Below are 18,599 nucleotides of genomic sequence, written 5' to 3'. Positions count from 1 at the left end.
CAGCTGTTGTATGTTGAACGTCGACAGTGTAGGGAACAAACTATTTCTTTTTAAAAAAACGTCAATTGTTACTTGAAACGTGACATTTTCGAAACAATTTATAGAATAACATTCAAGGGATATTCTGTACGCAGTTATTTAAGTAAGTTTACTTTATTGTTATGTTTTATAGATAGTTTACAGAGGCTCAGAGCCGTTTGATGAGCAGGTTGTTGTTGAAATCTGTCAAACGACTCGGACTGGTTGAGATGTTAGCAAGGCTGTATTTGTATACTGTGAGAGCCTAGCCTACAAGGCCTAGGCCTACACAGTAAACGATGCGAGATGATGAAATGTGTTGTGTCTTTCCTCCCTTGTTTAATACAGGAAGGGCCAGGACCTAGGAGGATAGTATAGATTGAATGTTACAGTATCCTAAACATTGATTTCAATAATATAATCACAATCACAACAAGGCCTGCCTACAGGTGACCTATAGGCTATACTAGGCGGATGGCTTAATAAATAATAATATTGTATATTTTCTCTGAATAACCTTGTCAATATTGTCTGTGTAAACCACAAACGGTAGTTAATACAATTGATTATCAAAAAAGCATTGACAATGCAGATAATCATTGTTGTTTCATAGATCATGATATTGCAAAATATTTAATTTAAAACAAAATTGTAAATGCTCAAATAAAATCTATATAAATCTATAACCAATGACAACACACACTATATTGCTTATATTTATTTATATTTTTCAAAACAATACAACAAATAAGAGTTTTCTTTGTTTATCGGTTAACAATTGCTTGAGCTAATTCCTTATAGTGACTTGGGAATAGCAGGTGGTTGTAACAATACATCAACAAGTATTGTAACTTGCTCCCTATTGTCTTAGTAATTGTGGCTCTACTTTAAATATTAATTGGCCAGAAGCATCAGACAAAACATTTAAAATGTATTATTATGCGAGTTGAATACATTTTAATGTAATTTCCTACTCTTTTTTACTCTTTAAAACAGAAATATATTTTGTTTGTTTCCTTATAAATTTAATTTATAAGGTTTTTTAACAGGTTTCTAGTTTGTATTTCAACAGGAAATTTGTCAATATACATTTTTTTAAAAACTTAATTTGGCTTTCCTAGTATAATACCTTAGACAACAAATGAAAATAATTTTCTATATAATTACTAATGTTTTTTTGTAAACAGGAAATTTGTCAAATTATACATTTAAAACAACTTAATTTGGCATTCCTAATACAGTACTTAATTAATTTTATTTTTAGTATTTCGTGGGTAAAAAATGAGCAGGCCAAACGGTCATTCTAACAATATGCAACACTTAGATGACAAGCCTTATCATAAGAAATACCGCCGAGATGCGCCAAACAGAATCTTTGTCAACAGAAGTTTGAGCTTGGATAAGATTAAATTCTTCGGCTTTGATTTAGACTATACTCTTGCAGGTAAAAGAATTTAGACTAAATAATAACTTTTGACTTTTCCAATTTAGATTAAAATTCATTAATTAAATGTCACTGTATGTATTGGAAATTGTAAATTCTATAAATCGTTAATGAGTACATTTTAAATTTTATTATTAAATTTTATTAATAAATTTTAATTGAATTTAAGCATTGATGTGAGTGATATGTGAGCAGATGAAAGTTAACTTTTTTTTAAATGTTAAAAGTTGAACATTAAGTGTATGACCATTAATATTACTAATACTATTTTTGTTTTTGTTTTTTAGTTTACAAATCACCACAATATGAACAAATGGGCTTTGATCTTGTTGTCAAACGACTGATATCCATTGGTTATCCCCAAGAACTAGAGGGATTCCAGTACGATCCATCATTCCCTACTAGAGGCCTTATCTTTGACAAAAAGTATGGCAACCTTTTAAAGGTAAGATAAGGTTTTTAACTAATTCAAAGTTAACAATATCCTGTGTTTAGCCATAGAGTACTTACTGTTTCTCCAAGGTGAGTAAACAAAGTCCCAAAGTATTTACATTATTCTTTTGTAATACCAAGGGCCTATTAGGTCCAGTCCATGGTAATACGTACAGTATTATGAAGGTAAATGAGCTATATGAAAATTAATCAAACTAATTAATTATTAGCAAAATTAAACTAAAAGTCAGGTGGTGTTAAAATGAATGAATATTAAATAATAATTATTTCTGAGATTTTACATTTCATTATACCTCGTTTTTTATCATGCTAATTATTGCCTAATTTAAATACAAACTGTGTCATTGATAAGTACTCTAGGCATTGATTTCAGTTCTGATGATGAGAATTATTTATATTCTCGAAACACGTCACAGTATTTTAAGGCAGTTTGCCTATTCATCAAATGCCTCACAATCTTGATTTTAACTCGAATGTTTGGTGGTATACATGATATTTCTTTATAAAATGTCAAACTCATCTTTTGAACGATCTGCAAATATTCAAGAACTTTGCACCTGTGAGATAAACGAGATATTAACGACAGCATATTATCTAAGATTGTATTGTATGCCCTTCATTACCTTTTCTCTAACATTTGGATCAGCACTAATTGAAATGCAGTAGAGTTTTCATTCATTCTTTGTCCTTTTTTTAAAAATATAATCTAGATTCAGATTCCAGTAGAATACAGTATTATAAATACATTTAATAAACGATCGACAGGGACAGACAAACAAACATAAATTTAAGGCAACCCTCACATATTTCCATTTCAAAATGCAGATAACTTTTAACATATTGATAACTAATAAAGTAAAGTTTCAAGAGAAAAAGATTTTTATTTTTTTCCAGTATCACGGCACTCACTCATGATCATCAATTTTTTTTATTGCAAATTGGATGGAAAATTGTCCTTGCACTGATATACTATAGAAATGTACTTGAACCTCTTGTTTTAAAATAAAGAATGCTCTATCCCCTCCCCTCTTAACTAGTTAGACGTTTCAATAATAGATATGAATTGAGTCATCATTGTTGTTAGCACTATCAAACCTCTTGTGACAAAAAAATGTGATGTGCCCCTACATGAACATGATGTCATATCACTAAAATAGTTGTGCATATCACTACCGTATTTGGGCACATCACACTCTTTTTGTCAAACTAGTTTGACAAAAAGAGTCAAACAGACAGAGCTTTAGAGAATGTTACAGTTGATTTTAAAGACCATGTGCGGGCAAAAAATTTCTATTGATCATACATTACAATAATTATCGATCTATAGTTTCCCCTATGTTTCATAATTTTTGGGATTTTATTTGTGTTACACGAGCTTGTTGAAAAAAAGCACTTTCTTATCAGTGGGGGGATAGTTCAAATTACACAGTAAAATCTCTATTCTTTTGTACACAAATTTTGTAAATAGAGAGGCATTTTTAAAAGCTATGAAAACTAAACGGTGTGGTAAAAAATGTTATCAGATGACTAAATATAGGTAATATAACTTGAATTTTACATTTCTGGTATTTTTATTCAACTTCAGATTTTTATTTTCCTGTTATAGCAAAAATTATCCACCGTATATCCACCATCTTTTTTCACCTTCTAGGGAGTCACCAGACATGTTATTACATTAGGTTAACTACCTAACTACTGAAAAAAAGTATTCCTGGTTTTTATGGCAGAATATTGCCAAATTTTGTATTTGACCATATTAATGGAAATTCATGTTTTTTTGTCTTGATTTCTGTTACAAATATTTGATTTATGTACAATTAACCAGATATTATATTTAAAATTCATGCCTGTACCTGAGCTTTAAGAAGTGTACAAACCCTTATTTGCTACAATGCTGTGTTTGTTCGTATCTCAATGACCTCTTCAACATATATCCCCCACCTGTCAGTATCATGACATTCTAAAGTTGAGACTGAAGACTTAATATTTTTAACTCATCATCAGAAAGTCTAAAGAACTATTAAAAAAATTTATCTTTACTTTTCTCCTTTCATTTACTATGTATGTTTTGTTTTAATAGCCATTCAAATGCCTTTTGTTTCACTGGTGGTCTTAGCTTAAGTGACATTTTGTCCTATATAAAGGCATCCTCCTTCCATGTTATACCTGTACTACTGTATTTCAATTTAATCTCAAAGTTTTGATCAACTTGTTTTATTTTGTATATATTATATGTAAAATAAATGACATTAATGAAAAATGATTGATTGAAAATAAAATTGTTTTCTTTTATTCAGATTGATACGTATGGTTACATACTAGTTTGTGTGCATGGTTTTAAGTTCATCTCTTCACACGCTCTCAATGAGTCTTACCCAAATAAATTCATATCATTATCAAAAGAGCCATCTCGATTCTATGTGCTCAACACCTTGTTCAATCTACCAGGTAAGTTTTATATTATATTGTACAACAAATTCATTTAAAAAAAGATTATATTAGCTAAATCATTTAAGAAAAGACATTTCTGAGTGTCTGATAATGAACATGAATTTTTATTGTAAAATGGCACGGAGGCCGCTCTTTACTGAATAAATGAAATGAAATGAATTCAATACATTTTAAAAATTTTGTTGGGCATGTCTTTTAGCCAGCCTAATTTGAATACTGCATCCACCCAAGAAACCTCTCACTACCTGGAATACTTCTCTAGCTACTGTACATCTCTGGGGCCTGATAGCAACCCCAGATTTTTATTCTACATATGTTTTTTTAAAAATCTCTGATCCACCTATTCCTTTCATCGATTCTCTTATATTCTTTATGAGAATTTAAAATTATTATGATTCATTAAATCCCATATATCAAACTTGTTTAGTGGACAAGGCTATGCTAATTTTTGTTAAGCTTACATTCCCATAAAGATAGTGCAATAGTACAATAGTTCACCATTCACAATCAGACCAGATTAGCCTATATAATGCAGTTCACTTGACAATCTAGTCATGCATTATATTATCTTTGTGTCTAATAATAATATTCTGTATTCATGTGTCTAGTAATTTTGTAATAAAATTGAATATACAATATGCCTGAGCATTCTTATTTTCCATGTAAACAATTATTACTTTCAAGTACTTTAACCAGCTTACTAGAATTAAAATAAAAGTTTAGAAGACCTTAGCACAAACCAAACTACTCTTTGGCGCCTATCCTAAACATTTTGTAACTCCTAAAATGAAGACTTTTTGCACAGATAGACTGTCATAACCAATACTTCATATCAAAATTTCAGCAAGTGGCACTACATAACAAGAAACAAATCTAGGGAATTGTGATAAGTCTAAAAGTTTTAAAACTTTAAACTTAAAATTGTTTTTGTAATTTATTCATCCATAATTTGCTTTTCCAGAAACCTATTTGTTGGCTTGTTTGGTGGATTTCTTTAGCAATTGTCAGGATTACCAGTTGATGCCAAAAGGCGTGAAGAATGGCGACCTCTATATGTCATGGGAAAGTGTCTTCCAAGATGTCCGAAGCGCTGTTAACTGGATTCATGATAAGGTTTGCATATCAAGAAACATATGTTTAATAATATAAATGTTTATGCTAATATAAAACCCAGTATAGTGACATATTCATAAATCTTGAATGTAAAAGCCCAGGGTAGTGCCCATCACTTGAGAATAAAACCCCAGGGTAGTGCCCATCACTTAAACGTAAAAGTTTAGGGTAGTGCCTAACACTTGAAAATAAAAGCCCAGGGTAGTGCCTAACACTTGAAAATAAAAGCCCAGCGTAGTGCCCATCATTGGAACATCAAGGCCCAGGTAGTGCCTAACTCTTGAAAATAAAAGCCCAGGGTAGTGCCCATCACTTGAACATAACAGCCCAGGGTAGTGCCCGTCACTTGAACATAACAGCCCAGGGTAGTGCCCATCACTTGAACATAAAAGCCCAGGGTAGTGCCCATCACTTGAACATAACAGCCCAGGGTAGTGCCCATCATTTGAACATAAAAAGCCCAGGGTAGTGCCCGTCCCTTGAACATAAAAAGCCCAGGGTAGTGCCCGTCCCTTGAACATAAAAAGCCCAGGGTAGTGATTAAATGTGCATATTTTCTCTTCATCAGGGTGCCTTGAAGAACAAAACAGTAGAAAATGTTGAAGAATATGTAATCAAAGATCCTCAACTGCCTGTGCTATTACAAAGGTAAATCCATTGTGTACTGTATCATTAGATTTAATGAGTTGTTTACATTACATGCAAACTGCAGCTCCTCCTTACTACATTGCTGTATCACAGCTGTTCTGAACATTTTATTTTTATAGAGTTAGTAAGCAACAAAAACAAAGGCTAACAAGCTGAAAGCTAATTTTAATGTCCAATTTGTCAATGCTTATTTTTCTTTGAAATATGACTGGTCAATAACAGGAAAGTGAATTGACCAAATGGCCTGTTACCTTGTGTGTATATATGATGGTGGTAGGTCATGGTTATGTATTTGATACATGGTACTATTAATAGAGACGTTGACAGCTCCACCAATTCCTTTAGGTAAAGGGTCATTACTCTTTTACTTTATATATGTCAGGAAATTGCTATTTTAGTTCTGAAGGTCCAGAGGATGTTTCAGAAAGCTATTGGTGACATACTTGCACTTTTTAGTTAAGTTAAACTTGTGTTTCTGTTTTATATACAAAAAGTAAGGTGAACAACTTCTTTGAAACTAAGCCAATTAATAATGCACATTGTTAAATGTCTATTCCTAGCATAAACACTGCCTTTGAAATGCTTTCTTTACCCTCATCATTTGGTATTGTATTATCATAGAGAAATAAATATAAACTTTAATAAAAATGTATCCATTGTACTATCAAACCTAAAGCCTTGTCTGCACTATCAAACTTTATGTGACAAAAAATGTGATGTGCACATATATAGACATGATGATGTCATATCACTACCATACTTGGGCATGGCATACTTTTGTCAAACTAGTGTAGACAGAGCTTAAGAAACATTTAATTATGTTAGGTTTATAGGATTTACGTATCATTGGATATTTTGACAGGGATTTCCTTGTTTTCTTGTATAAAAAGTTCATTGTCCTAAAGTGGTCTGTCATAAATGATTTGTTTCAATTAGTCATTCTCCTTGTCTTGGGATATCATACAGATTTACTTTAAATGTATTCAATAATTGTGAGTTGAATTTGGATTTTGGAGTGGAGTTGTGGCTTGGTGGCAGATTGGAGTTGTGGCTTGGTGGTTATGCTTGGCTACCAGACCATGGCTCGTGGGTTCGAGTCCTGTCATATGCCAGGATTTCGTCTAATGACAAATTATAACTCCACTCCCAAAGACTAATAAGACTTTGTTTATGTAGAGCATCTTGTGTATATATTTGTCTTATGAACAGGATTGCTACCTTTAAGAAGGATAGTAAATGAATTCGCTTATGTTTATCCTTGGCAATTTGCCTAAATATATAAAAACAATAAAAACAAAACAATTTGCAATGGTTTCTGTATTAATGGAATGAATAATGATAAAGATTGACATTTAGTTACTAGTTTGTTGCCATTTTTTCCAGAATGCAAGATCATGACCGCAAAGTGTTTTTAGTAACCAACAGTGATTATAATTACACCAAGGTATTATTGCTATTCATTTCTTATGCATAATATAAAGACTTGTCAATCTTAGTACAACTCCACTCAAGCTCATGTTTCATAAAATATTAATTTCAATGAATAAATAATAATAATAATGGTAGTCTTATGTAGCGCCTAATACAATGTTTCTAAAGCGCTTTACACACAAAACTGATCCATAAAATATCCTAAGATAATCAAAAAAAGCCCTGTCTACACTATCACAGCCCATATATGGACATGATGACTACCATTTTTGGGCACATCACACTTTTTTTGTCAAACTAGTTTGATAGTGTAGACAGAGCTTAAAATAGAAATGTCCTGCGAATGGTACGTTTCATGCAATGGTACATTTCATACATTTTCAACAATTGATGCATACTTTGTAATGCTTGGTTCTCACTAGAGACGCAACACAAGGACGTAAGTTAGTTGACCAATCACACGCTTGTGTTGCGTTATGCCCTAGTTGAAACCAAGCTTTACTATGAGTGCATTAAGATAAATAAATATCTTCATTTAAAAACTATTCTTATTATGCAGGATGGTATGAAAGTCAGTTGGGTGCAAAATGTTTGTGAGCAGTGCATTATAGTAGTATTATATTATTATGTATCTATTATATGTAATCTATTCATATTGGATTTCTTTTCTTTTCAGAAAATTATGGAATATCTGTTTGATTTTCCGGGAGCAGTAAGTTTGTTTTCTTCATAAACACAAATTTAAAAATGTATTTTATATTTTGCATACTGGTCAGTTTCAGTCTCAGTTCTGGAGTTTATTTCCTGTCTATCTTACGTGGATAAACCAACAAATGCCTTTTCCCCATTAAGGGGAAAACTAACAAAAATGTTGAACACTCAGTGATATGAAGAGTTAGCAAAACTGCTCAAATGTGTCAAAGAGTTTTTCAATTTTGTTGAATTAAGGCTCTGTCTACACTATCAAACTAGTTTGACAAAGAAAGTGTGATGTGTACAAATATGGTAGTGATATGCTCAAATATGGTAGTGATATGACATCATCATGTTCATGGTCACATAAAATTTGATATTGTAGACAGCTTGATATTTATTTTATCTCAGAAACAATGGTGGGAATACTTTGACGTGTGTATTGTAGATGCTAAGAAGCCACTTTTCTTTGGTGAAGGAACTATCTTACGACAGGTAGACATGGTGAGTAACACAAATAAAAATAAATGAAAATTATAAATTTTATTCTTTATCAGAAACACCAATTTACAGTCAACTCTCCCAATACCGGACTGAACAATTCTGAAAGTCTCCCAAAACCAGACTTTTCTTGAAATCTAAAAGGTCCCAAATTCTTTGTTACCATTAAAAGCACATTCTGAATTCCAGACTTTCCGGAAAACCAGACATTTTAGGCCAACTCAAAGGTGTCCAGTATTGGGAGAGTTCATTGTATCATACAAACTTTATATCAAATAAATCAAAAGGTAAAATAAGTCATTCATGGTATTTGATGTTTGAGAGTTATTTAATAGAGGGCTCACCTTCATTTTTAGGAAACTGGTGCTCTGAAGATTGGAAGCCACATTGGACCATTCCTGAAAGGTCAGGTATATTCTGGAGGTTCATCTGAAGTTTTCTGCGAGCTTTTTGGGGTCAAAGGTAATGATGTTCTGTACGTCGGTGATCACATCTTTGGCGATATTCTGCGCTCAAAGAAAGAACGAGGATGGAGAACGTTTTTGGTTGTACCTGAATTATCGCAGGAACTTCATGTGTGGACTGACAAACGAAGTAAGTTTAAAATAATTATAGTGATACCTAAAAATGGCAAACAATATGTAAAATTAATCTATTTCCTCATTTGAAGCTCTGTCTACACTATCAAACTAGTTTGACAAAAAAAATGTGCCCAAATATGGTAGTGATATGCCCAAATATGGTACTGATATGACATCATTATGTCCATATATATAGTCTGATAGTGTAGACAGAGCTTTAGAAAGCTTTTTAATACTTTTAATCAAAATGTACCTTTTCAGGTCTCTTTGAAAACTTGGAAAGGTTAGATGTTGCTTTGGCGGATATGTACAAGTAAGAATTAAATTCATTTATATTCTTCTGAGATCACTGTATGTGAACGTCTGATGTGTTATACTTTAAAGAAGAAAACAAAAATTAAATGATGACATTAGCAATATATTTTTTTGGAATGATCAGCGAAATAAACAATAAATTTATACAAAATGCGCGCATGCGTATAAGTCCAGTATACATAGTTGAGTTGGGGGCTAAACTTTTTACTAGTCATATGGAGTCATTACCATTTATGATCTTCTATTTTATTATGAAATGTATCATACTGTATGAGAAATTAAAACTAAACATGCTGTGTTTCATTTTATGTAGAAACCTGGATAGTAGTACAGACAGAACACCTGACATTAGTCATATCAAAAGTTCAATACAGGTACTGTATAATGGCATTCTTTTAATAAAAACAATTAGTAGGATAATTAAATTATTTTTTTCTATTTACCATTGTAATTTAGCTTTATTTAAAAACATTTTTTTATTAAACCTTATTTTAAGAACGTATAAGCATATGCTGACAATCAAGGAGCCCTCATATAAAACAAAAATATATGGAAAAAAACAAAGAACTATAAAAAAATATATATATATTTATATACTATACTAACTAACTATCTCGGTTGGGGCGACTTTTTCTCATTTCCTCATCGTTTCAAATTAATTAATAAATTTTCAGAATATCACCGGGCGGTTTTAGAATGTGTTCTATGCCTGTGGTGTTGATATACTATACAACTATATAAAAATATACAATACACTATACAAAATGTAGTAATTTTTCTTTCAGCGTCAAATACGTTTTTAGAACAGACTTAAAAATAATTTATTAACACCGCATTTCTCAGTTTGGAGGTAGCCTATGCAGATAGGTTGGTGCTCTGTAGATAAAACTGTTTATTTTATTTGTACCTCCATTTAGAATGTCGTACACGAGATGGATATGTGTCACGGCAAACTAGGCAGCCTTTTCAGAAGCGGTAAGTGTAATTTTATTATAGCTAAATGCTAATAAATAATATAGTAAAACTTAATAATAATAATGCTAGTTTTATATAGCGCCTAATGCAATGTTTCTGAGCACTTTAAACTAAAAAATGATCCATAAAATATCCTAAGATAAGAAAAGCAGAGAAACCATTTACCAGCACTTTGAAGCTCCCAAATGATAGGCTGCAGCCTGAAAGTAATAGCTGATGACGAGACCTAGTTTATTTTTAATGCATATTGTCAGAGCAAACCTGCTTTTTATGAGAGAGTACACCGAGTATACCTCATTTTGTTTTCTATGAAAGAGCTATGTTTTGTTGATCTCAGCAGCCAGGAAGCAAAAACTAAATTTTAACTGTCTCTTTAGGTTCTCGTCAGACCTTCTTTGCCAGCCAAGTGCTAAGATATGCTGACCTTTACTCCGGAACGTTCTTGAATTTCTTACACTACCCTTTTAGCTATCTTTTCAGAGCTCCTCATCAACTGGTAAGTTAGATTTTCCTTTCTTCATAATTTAATAATAAAAAAACCTTAAACTCTGTCTACACTATCAAACTTTATGTGACAAAAAAATGTGATGTGCCCATATATGGACATGATGATGTCACATCACAGCATATCACACTTTTTTGTTGTCAAGCTAGTTTGATATTGTAGACAGAGCTTAAAACTAACTATGTATTGATGAAATGAAATAAACTACTTACTTTGTATTGGTCGATTGTTTGCAGCCAATTTTCTGATGGAAAAATTTCTATTTTACTTTAGTATATACTAGAGCAGAGAATCATATTTCTACTGTGTAAAATTAACTAACTGGATTTTGCTTTCTTTAGATGCCTCACGAATCAACTGTCGAACACACGGACGTATTCATGGAATCCATGATGTCACCAGGAACGTCGCGTAAACGAACACTCAAAGAAATTGGCAAAGCTCCAGAGAGAGAAAACAGACTTGGCACACACCGAGCAGCTACTGTTTCCGGTCCGTTGTATGTCCGACCTCCGACCCCACCACACATTACACATGTTCATGATGAAGATGATGAAGAATAAAGATGGCATGATGGCTGTTACTGTCATAGAAAACAAAAATGAAAAACAACATTTTAACTCACATTTTGCAATATTGAATTTATTCATTTTAGATACTAAGTCTCTATGTAGAGACCGCTCTGTGACCAGAATGATCTGAAAATATAGGTGTGCCTTTCTATTTAGGGACCAAACCTAAAAAAGTGGTCTTTAATTAAATGCAACTCTGATAAAAAAAAAAAAAAAAATACTAAAACTTAACACAAGGTATTATTAAAAGATGCTAATTTTACCTTTACTATACACATTGTAAAGTGAAACCAAACCAACTGTACATAGGTACAAAAAGGATATGGCGTACCATACCTCTTTTTTTTTCTTTGTTTATGTACAGTATTAAAATAATAATAATAAGTATCAAAATCAGGTATAACTCTATAATTTATCTTCATTTCAGTAGATTAGTAAATGTTTTTCATCAAAATTTGTCTTTCAGAAAAAAGACAATTTAATGAAAACATTTAGTAGTGTCATTATAATATACTAGATTATAATTATATACTAGATTAACTAATATTATTTTATTTAATGTAGACTTTAAAATTAACACTTTTAACAGATAACCAATATTTTATTTTAGGGAACGACCTAATATTTTTAATATGTTCAAGTACGACTACTTAATTTTAAAGGACCAAACATTAGAACATACAGGTTGGGAGTCGCAACAGAAAGGCGATTTTTATTTGTACTGACCTAGAAAGTAGTTACTTCATGTACATTTATTGTGAAGGAACATTTGGACAAACAACACAATTCCTCAGCACAATTGGCATTTTTTAACCCTAGCCCTAACAGTCTAAGACACAACTTATATAAGTCCAAAGCTCTGTCTACACTATCGAACTAGTTTGACAACAAAAATTTGATGTGCCCATATATAAACATGATGATGTCATATCACTACCATATTTGGGAATATCACCACCATATTTGGGCACATCACACGTTTTTTTGTCAAACTAGTTTGATAGTGTAGACAGAGCTTTATGCTCATACTGCCACTGAACTAGGTAGATCCATGCCATTATTTTAGAAAGTGGAGGAGGGGGGAGGTTGGCTTTATGGATTTTTCTTTAGCAAGCTAATACTGTAGTAATAGCACCACCATTTTATGTAATTACACTCTTCCTTGCATCACTGCCATTCTAGCATACAGTCTCAAGTACCTCTTTCTGAAATGTGTGCTGAAGTAACGATATATGCTGCAAACCTATTTGACCTTTTATATTATAATCATAACATATGACATAGTAAAATTTATTGTACTAATTAAGACCAAACTGCTTTTTTGTTTGCAAATATTGTCTTATAAATTGGGTACTGTATCATAATGTGTATCACAGTTAAGTTATATATATAACTTAAACTGTTTGTACTATATAGGCTGCATGAGTGTAATATTTATTACAATACTAAAACAATTTGTTTATTTCAACTTATTGAAAAGTAAGCTAGGTTCAGGAGTATATGTAGTTAAAAGTCAATTTTAATTGAATTCTTAAAATGTGTCATCAAGCCAAACATATTCATAGCATATAATCCAACTCATCACTAACTCAATGCTACATTGTTAAAACAATTAAAATTGTTGTATTTTTTAAATTTTATTGTACAATCCTACTTTTTGATTAAAGTTAGAGGAACAGAGTTAAGTTAATGTAATTACTGAAATGTAATTATTAAATAAACAAAAAATATAAATAAAATGACTTGCATTGTTGCAATATAATGCGTTCATGCTTACGTAGTCTATGTTCTAGACTGAACTATTTTGGCACATATGCTAAAAAATTAGGGGATCAGGACCGCCGTGACACCCCTCCCCCATCTCCACACTGGCTGCATCCCTGAGATAATATAGACATTTTACTCTAGGCCTAAATATCGACCAGATTAAACAGTAGTAGCCTATATAATTTACCTCGCATCCTCGATAGTAACGCAATTTAAGTTCCAACTGCCATATAGCCATTCCTTTTTATTGTACTTCATTTGATACCTATTTTGAACGCTTTAGTCGCTGCTGATAAGCGTGGTGTGGTGTTGATGACCGCGTCTACAATCGCGGGAAATCTGGACGATTTGATTGGCTACTCTGACTTATTACTTTTCTGATTGGCGCAGAGTTTTCCCGAGTAAAAAGTGGTTTAATTAGCGGTAGATATACAGGATTCATTTTAAAATGACCATTAGGCCTAATAATACGTTATGAATCGCTTAACGAAGTGTGTTCAGTCATGGATTAATGAATATTCATTAATCCAGTTCATTATTAAGTATTTACCTGTTGAATTAAAAAAAAAAAGGCGTTTGTTATAATGCGCCCTCAATTTACACCTCGAATTTATAATCGTCACAGTAGTAAATATTATTAAATCACATGATGAATTCACCGTATCTACCTTATAAAAACTGTGATTTTTAACATGGTTTTAGACGACAAACTCCTTATCATGGGTGATGGACCTAATATTGACTTGGAAGAGGTCTTCCCACACACTCAAGACGCAATGGTAGGCAAATATTATTTGGAATTGTCAAGTTATATTTAAGCATTGTGACGTAGGCATATATAATATCTGGGGTATGTGGCTAAGTCTTGGTATATTTATAGCTACCTGCATGATAAAGATTACCTAGGTGATAATTAAACGAAATCACTGTCTGGTAATATTCAACCAATTTTATTCAACTTGGCATATGTAATTTTTCTTGCACATAAATTAAATTAAGAGTACCGAAGCAGTTATTTAACATGGATTATTTGTTTTTTAAATAGGCCTACTACTAGTTAAATTCCTCCATGGTTAATGTATACAACATGCATGGAGGAGTTCTGTATGGTCGTGTTTTAATTTATTTTGCCTCTAAATATGTTTTAGTTGCTATTTCCAAGTAAACAAACAATGTTAAATGTAAACATTAGGCCTATTTAATAATATAATAAAGGCCAGGTCCAATATAGGTCACTACATTGATACGGTATTGTTCGTGTGACGTCAAGAATAATTTATTCAATAAAAGATCAATCAACCAAGGAAACCCCTGATTCAACCAGGGTTTTTAAAGATGTATTGTCCCCTGAATAATAACGTCACTTAATAGTTATCAAAAATAGTTGACAAAAATTTGGATCTAAAAAAAAATTATTTACCTGTAAAACTGTAATTTAAAGCAAAAAATGGTCAAATTGGCTGCCAGCCAATGGATTTTTGATTGAATTTAACCATTTATTATGTTATTTTATAAGTGAAAACATTTGGTTTCGTTTTTTTCTATGGACTACTATACTACAAAATAACCTATTCAAAGTCTGATTTTTGTAATCTTTATTTTTTCATGTTTTTGGGGGACAATACATCTTTAAATATAGCCAGGATATAGCCCTATAACATTTTGTACGGGATCTCTTATTACATACGTATGAGAAGTATTTTTATTTACAATGATTGACCATATATGTTGTGTTTATTTAGTCGAATGAGTTAGAAGAAGAGAGACTGAAAGGTCAACGTTCAGACATAGAAAAGCGAATTCTACAACAGGAGTGCATTGACCTTAAGAGGCAAATGGAACAGACAAATGCGATTGCAGCTATCCGTGTAAGCGTGCGACTTATTGTTTACATGTATAAATGTTTCCCAACACATACTTATATAAGCGTTATTTAGGAAATTAAGTTACCGTAAGTCTGATAAAAAATTAACTGACAGAAATCAGCGACTCTTAGGCCTACCGCTCGTCTATGTAAATTAACACGTTGTTAAAAAACGATAACGGTTCTAGGACACCTACCCCCTAGACAGTTACCCCCCGGATGTTTACCACCCGGACAACTACCCCCTTAGGACAACTACCCCCCGGACAACTACTCCCCGGACAACTACCCCCTTAGGACAACTACCCCCTTAGGATAACAACCCCCCGGACAACTACCCCCCGGACAACTACCCCCTTAGGACAACTACCCCCTTAGGATAACTACCCCCCGGTCAACTACCTATTATACACTGTTGCAGAGTCAGGTTGTTCCTAGGGGGTAATTGTCCGGGGGGTAGTTGTCCAGGGGGTAGTTGTCCTAAGGGGGTTGTTGTCCTAAGGGGGTAGTTGTCCGGGGGGTATTTGTCCGGGGGGTAGTTGTCCTAAAGGGGTAGTTGTCCTAAGGGGGTAGTTGTCCAGGTGGTGGTTGTCCGGGGGGTAGTTTTCCGGGGGGTAAATGTCCAGGGGGTGAATATCCGGATACGATATTGTGGCCTAAAAAAATTCACATAACAGTTATTCACTTCACTAAAAACTGGATCGAAAAAAAAATGTAATTTAAAGCAAAAAACACTGTCAGACAATTAAATGCCTGTTGTTTAAAACTTTAGTTTCTTTTGTCTTTTTATAAGTGAAATAATAATAATAATAATTTTTTTTTTTACAGAAATGAATAACTTTATCAAAACTGCAAAATGGCCTATTTAAAGTCTGATTTTTTAAATCTTCCTTTTTTTAAAATTTTGTTGTGGTACAATACAATTAAGAAGGCCTAAGTGTTTTTATAAATGCAAATATACATATATAAATATCTAATTGATTCTCAGAGATCTAATGATGAGCAAGAAAAAGAAGAGTTGCGAAAACAAAGATCTAATTATGAGCAAGAAAAAGAAGAGTTGCGAAAACAAAGATCTAATTATGAGCAAGAAAAAGAAGAGATGCGAAAACAAATTCAAGATCTTAAAGAACAATTAGAAGAGGTAGGCTACAATTTGTTTGAAAAAAAGAAGATAATAATTATAATAATAGATAATATGTTTTGTAGAAAACTTTTAATTGTTTAATTTTTAAGATTCAATTCTCTCTCTTGAAACGTTTTCCGCCGTCATTCCGACAATTAGGGGCCTACGCTTTCCACGATTTTTTCCATATTTTTCTGTTTTGGGCAGGATGGTTTGTTATTGTGCTAAAGTTTTTTTCATTTTAAATCTGTTTTTATTTTATTTATCCAGTTTTTTTTTTGGTCTTGATTATGTGGCCTTTTTACTTTCTTTTCAGTTTCTTTTCATTGCTTGTTTAATTTAACATTCAATTCATATCATTTAAAATTGACAGAAAGAAGCAAGACACGATTTAGACTGTGTAGATATGGTTGTTGAAGATAACACACAGGAGGTAGAAATATTCAGATATAGGCGTAGGCGTATTAAATATAATAGCCTTAAATGTGTATAGTTAGTCGTTAAATCAGGCCTTTTTTATACGTGTGCACGTACGTCCTTGTTTATTTGGAAGTGTAGTTCTTTAAACTTTAATAATGCACTAACAGTATTGTTTCCTGTTAAAGGCGAATCACAATGCATAAACCAAGCATGCCTTGGTTTTATAAGATGATGTTCCATTACCTCACGAAAGTATATTTTAAACAATTGGGAAAATCCATTGCAAATTATTTTTTTTCCATTGTTTTTTAAAGACCGTCGAACTATAAATGTCCTCCATGGTCGAATAACCACTGTCCGTAATAACTAGAAAAACCAGCCTTAAGCCTTGTCTACACTATCAAACTTTATGTGACAAAAAAATGTGATGTGCCCTTATATAGACATGATGATGTCATATCACTACCCTATTTGGGCATATCACTACCATATTTGGGTACAGCACACACTTTTTTGTCTAACTAGTTTGATAATGTAGACAGAGCTTAACCATTATAATGATATGCTTTCTTTTCAGGAATGCGATCATAAAAACTGCGAACATTTTAAATGTACTGCATGTGATCATCACATGAACACGAACGATGAACTGGTTGAGCACCATGGAGTTTGTCACTGTAACCCGCAGTCGCCTTTGTATGGCAAAGAGCTTTAGATCTTTCACAATCATCTATAGATCCGTCAGTTTAATTGATAGTTGATAGATAGGCCTACATGGATGGTAATTTAATTCTGAAGATACTTACTTAAATATGTTCAATAGAGTTACTAGATAGGAATTTATTACATATTATAAGTTGATTGAATTCTTTCTGATTGAATATACATACATATGCGGTCACTAGAGTCACTAGGATAGGCTTAGGCCTATTACATAGACATATGATATTAGATTTAGCATCGTAGGATCAGGTTTATATAAAAAATGTAAATATTTAAAAAAAAACATTAATATTAAGAGACGTACATACATGGTGAGAATTCTAATCCCATGATAAATGTAAAAGAAACACTGGATTATATGCTTTGTGGTTTCAATAGAGTTACTCGGATATGATAGGCTTATTACATAGGCCTATTAGGTTTAACTTCGTAGGAAGGAAGTTTATATAAAAAACGTAAATATTAAAAAAATAAACATTAATATTAAGATACGTACATACAATCATGGTAAGTTCTAATCCCATGATAAAGGTACGTGTAAAGAAACACGTGTTTGTAATCACGGGATTTTATGCTTTTCTGTTAAGTATAAAACGATGTATTTTAAAACAAAATGTATTGCCGTTTTGGCAAAATTGTTAGAGATATCGATGGCTTGACATCGATTATCTAGGGACTATTTCTATAATTATGCATAGGAATAATTGGACACTCAATAGGCCTACAGATGATGGATGTTTCATGTTGTTGACATCTCGTCGGTCAAAAAGGTCCCTATTATCCGTTGTATATTGCTATGCAATAATTATGTATTAAATAATACATTTTGTTATTGATTTGAGTAAAATTATTTTTTGTTTGAGTTTGAGTAAACAATCAGAAGGAATCTTCTCTGTTACAACGATGTAGGCCAACATAGGGCCTTCATACACTCATCGTTATCATCTCCATGGCTGTGATAGTATTGGTGGGGGTGGTATTAGCGCAGCGGTGGTTATT

At 32.4% G+C, this 18,599-nt stretch overlaps 2 protein-coding genes across 2 annotated transcripts; both read left to right on the top strand.

Moving 5' to 3' along the window:
- Nucleotides 1-13,452, top strand: LOC144837749 (cytosolic purine 5'-nucleotidase-like). The gene is made up of 15 exons (XM_078692989.1): nucleotides 1-142; nucleotides 1,283-1,462; nucleotides 1,750-1,907; nucleotides 4,213-4,363; nucleotides 5,328-5,479; nucleotides 6,048-6,127; nucleotides 7,511-7,571; nucleotides 8,235-8,270; nucleotides 8,663-8,755; nucleotides 9,109-9,346; nucleotides 9,595-9,646; nucleotides 9,962-10,022; nucleotides 10,566-10,623; nucleotides 11,001-11,119; nucleotides 11,470-13,452. Exons 2-15 carry the CDS (start codon nucleotides 1,300-1,302, stop codon nucleotides 11,689-11,691), a joined length of 1,644 nt encoding a protein of 547 aa, XP_078549115.1. The 5' UTR covers nucleotides 1-142; nucleotides 1,283-1,299; the 3' UTR covers nucleotides 11,692-13,452.
- Nucleotides 13,453-14,108: 656 nt separating this feature from the next.
- On the top strand, nucleotides 14,109-18,436 carry LOC144837757 (uncharacterized). Its single transcript, XM_078693000.1, has 5 exons — nucleotides 14,109-14,246; nucleotides 15,210-15,335; nucleotides 16,320-16,475; nucleotides 16,831-16,890; nucleotides 17,455-18,436. The coding sequence occupies exons 1-5, from the start codon at nucleotides 14,160-14,162 to the stop codon at nucleotides 17,590-17,592; spliced, it is 567 nt and encodes a 188-aa protein (XP_078549126.1). The 5' UTR covers nucleotides 14,109-14,159; the 3' UTR covers nucleotides 17,593-18,436.
- The last annotated feature ends 163 nt before the right edge of the window (nucleotides 18,437-18,599 follow it).

This window comes from Antedon bifida, chromosome 3, assembly GCF_963402885.1.
Source record: "Antedon bifida chromosome 3, ecAntBifi1.1, whole genome shotgun sequence".
Lineage (NCBI taxonomy): Eukaryota > Metazoa > Echinodermata > Crinoidea > Comatulida > Antedonidae > Antedon > Antedon bifida.
This window is presented reverse-complemented; position numbering and strand designations above follow the sequence as displayed.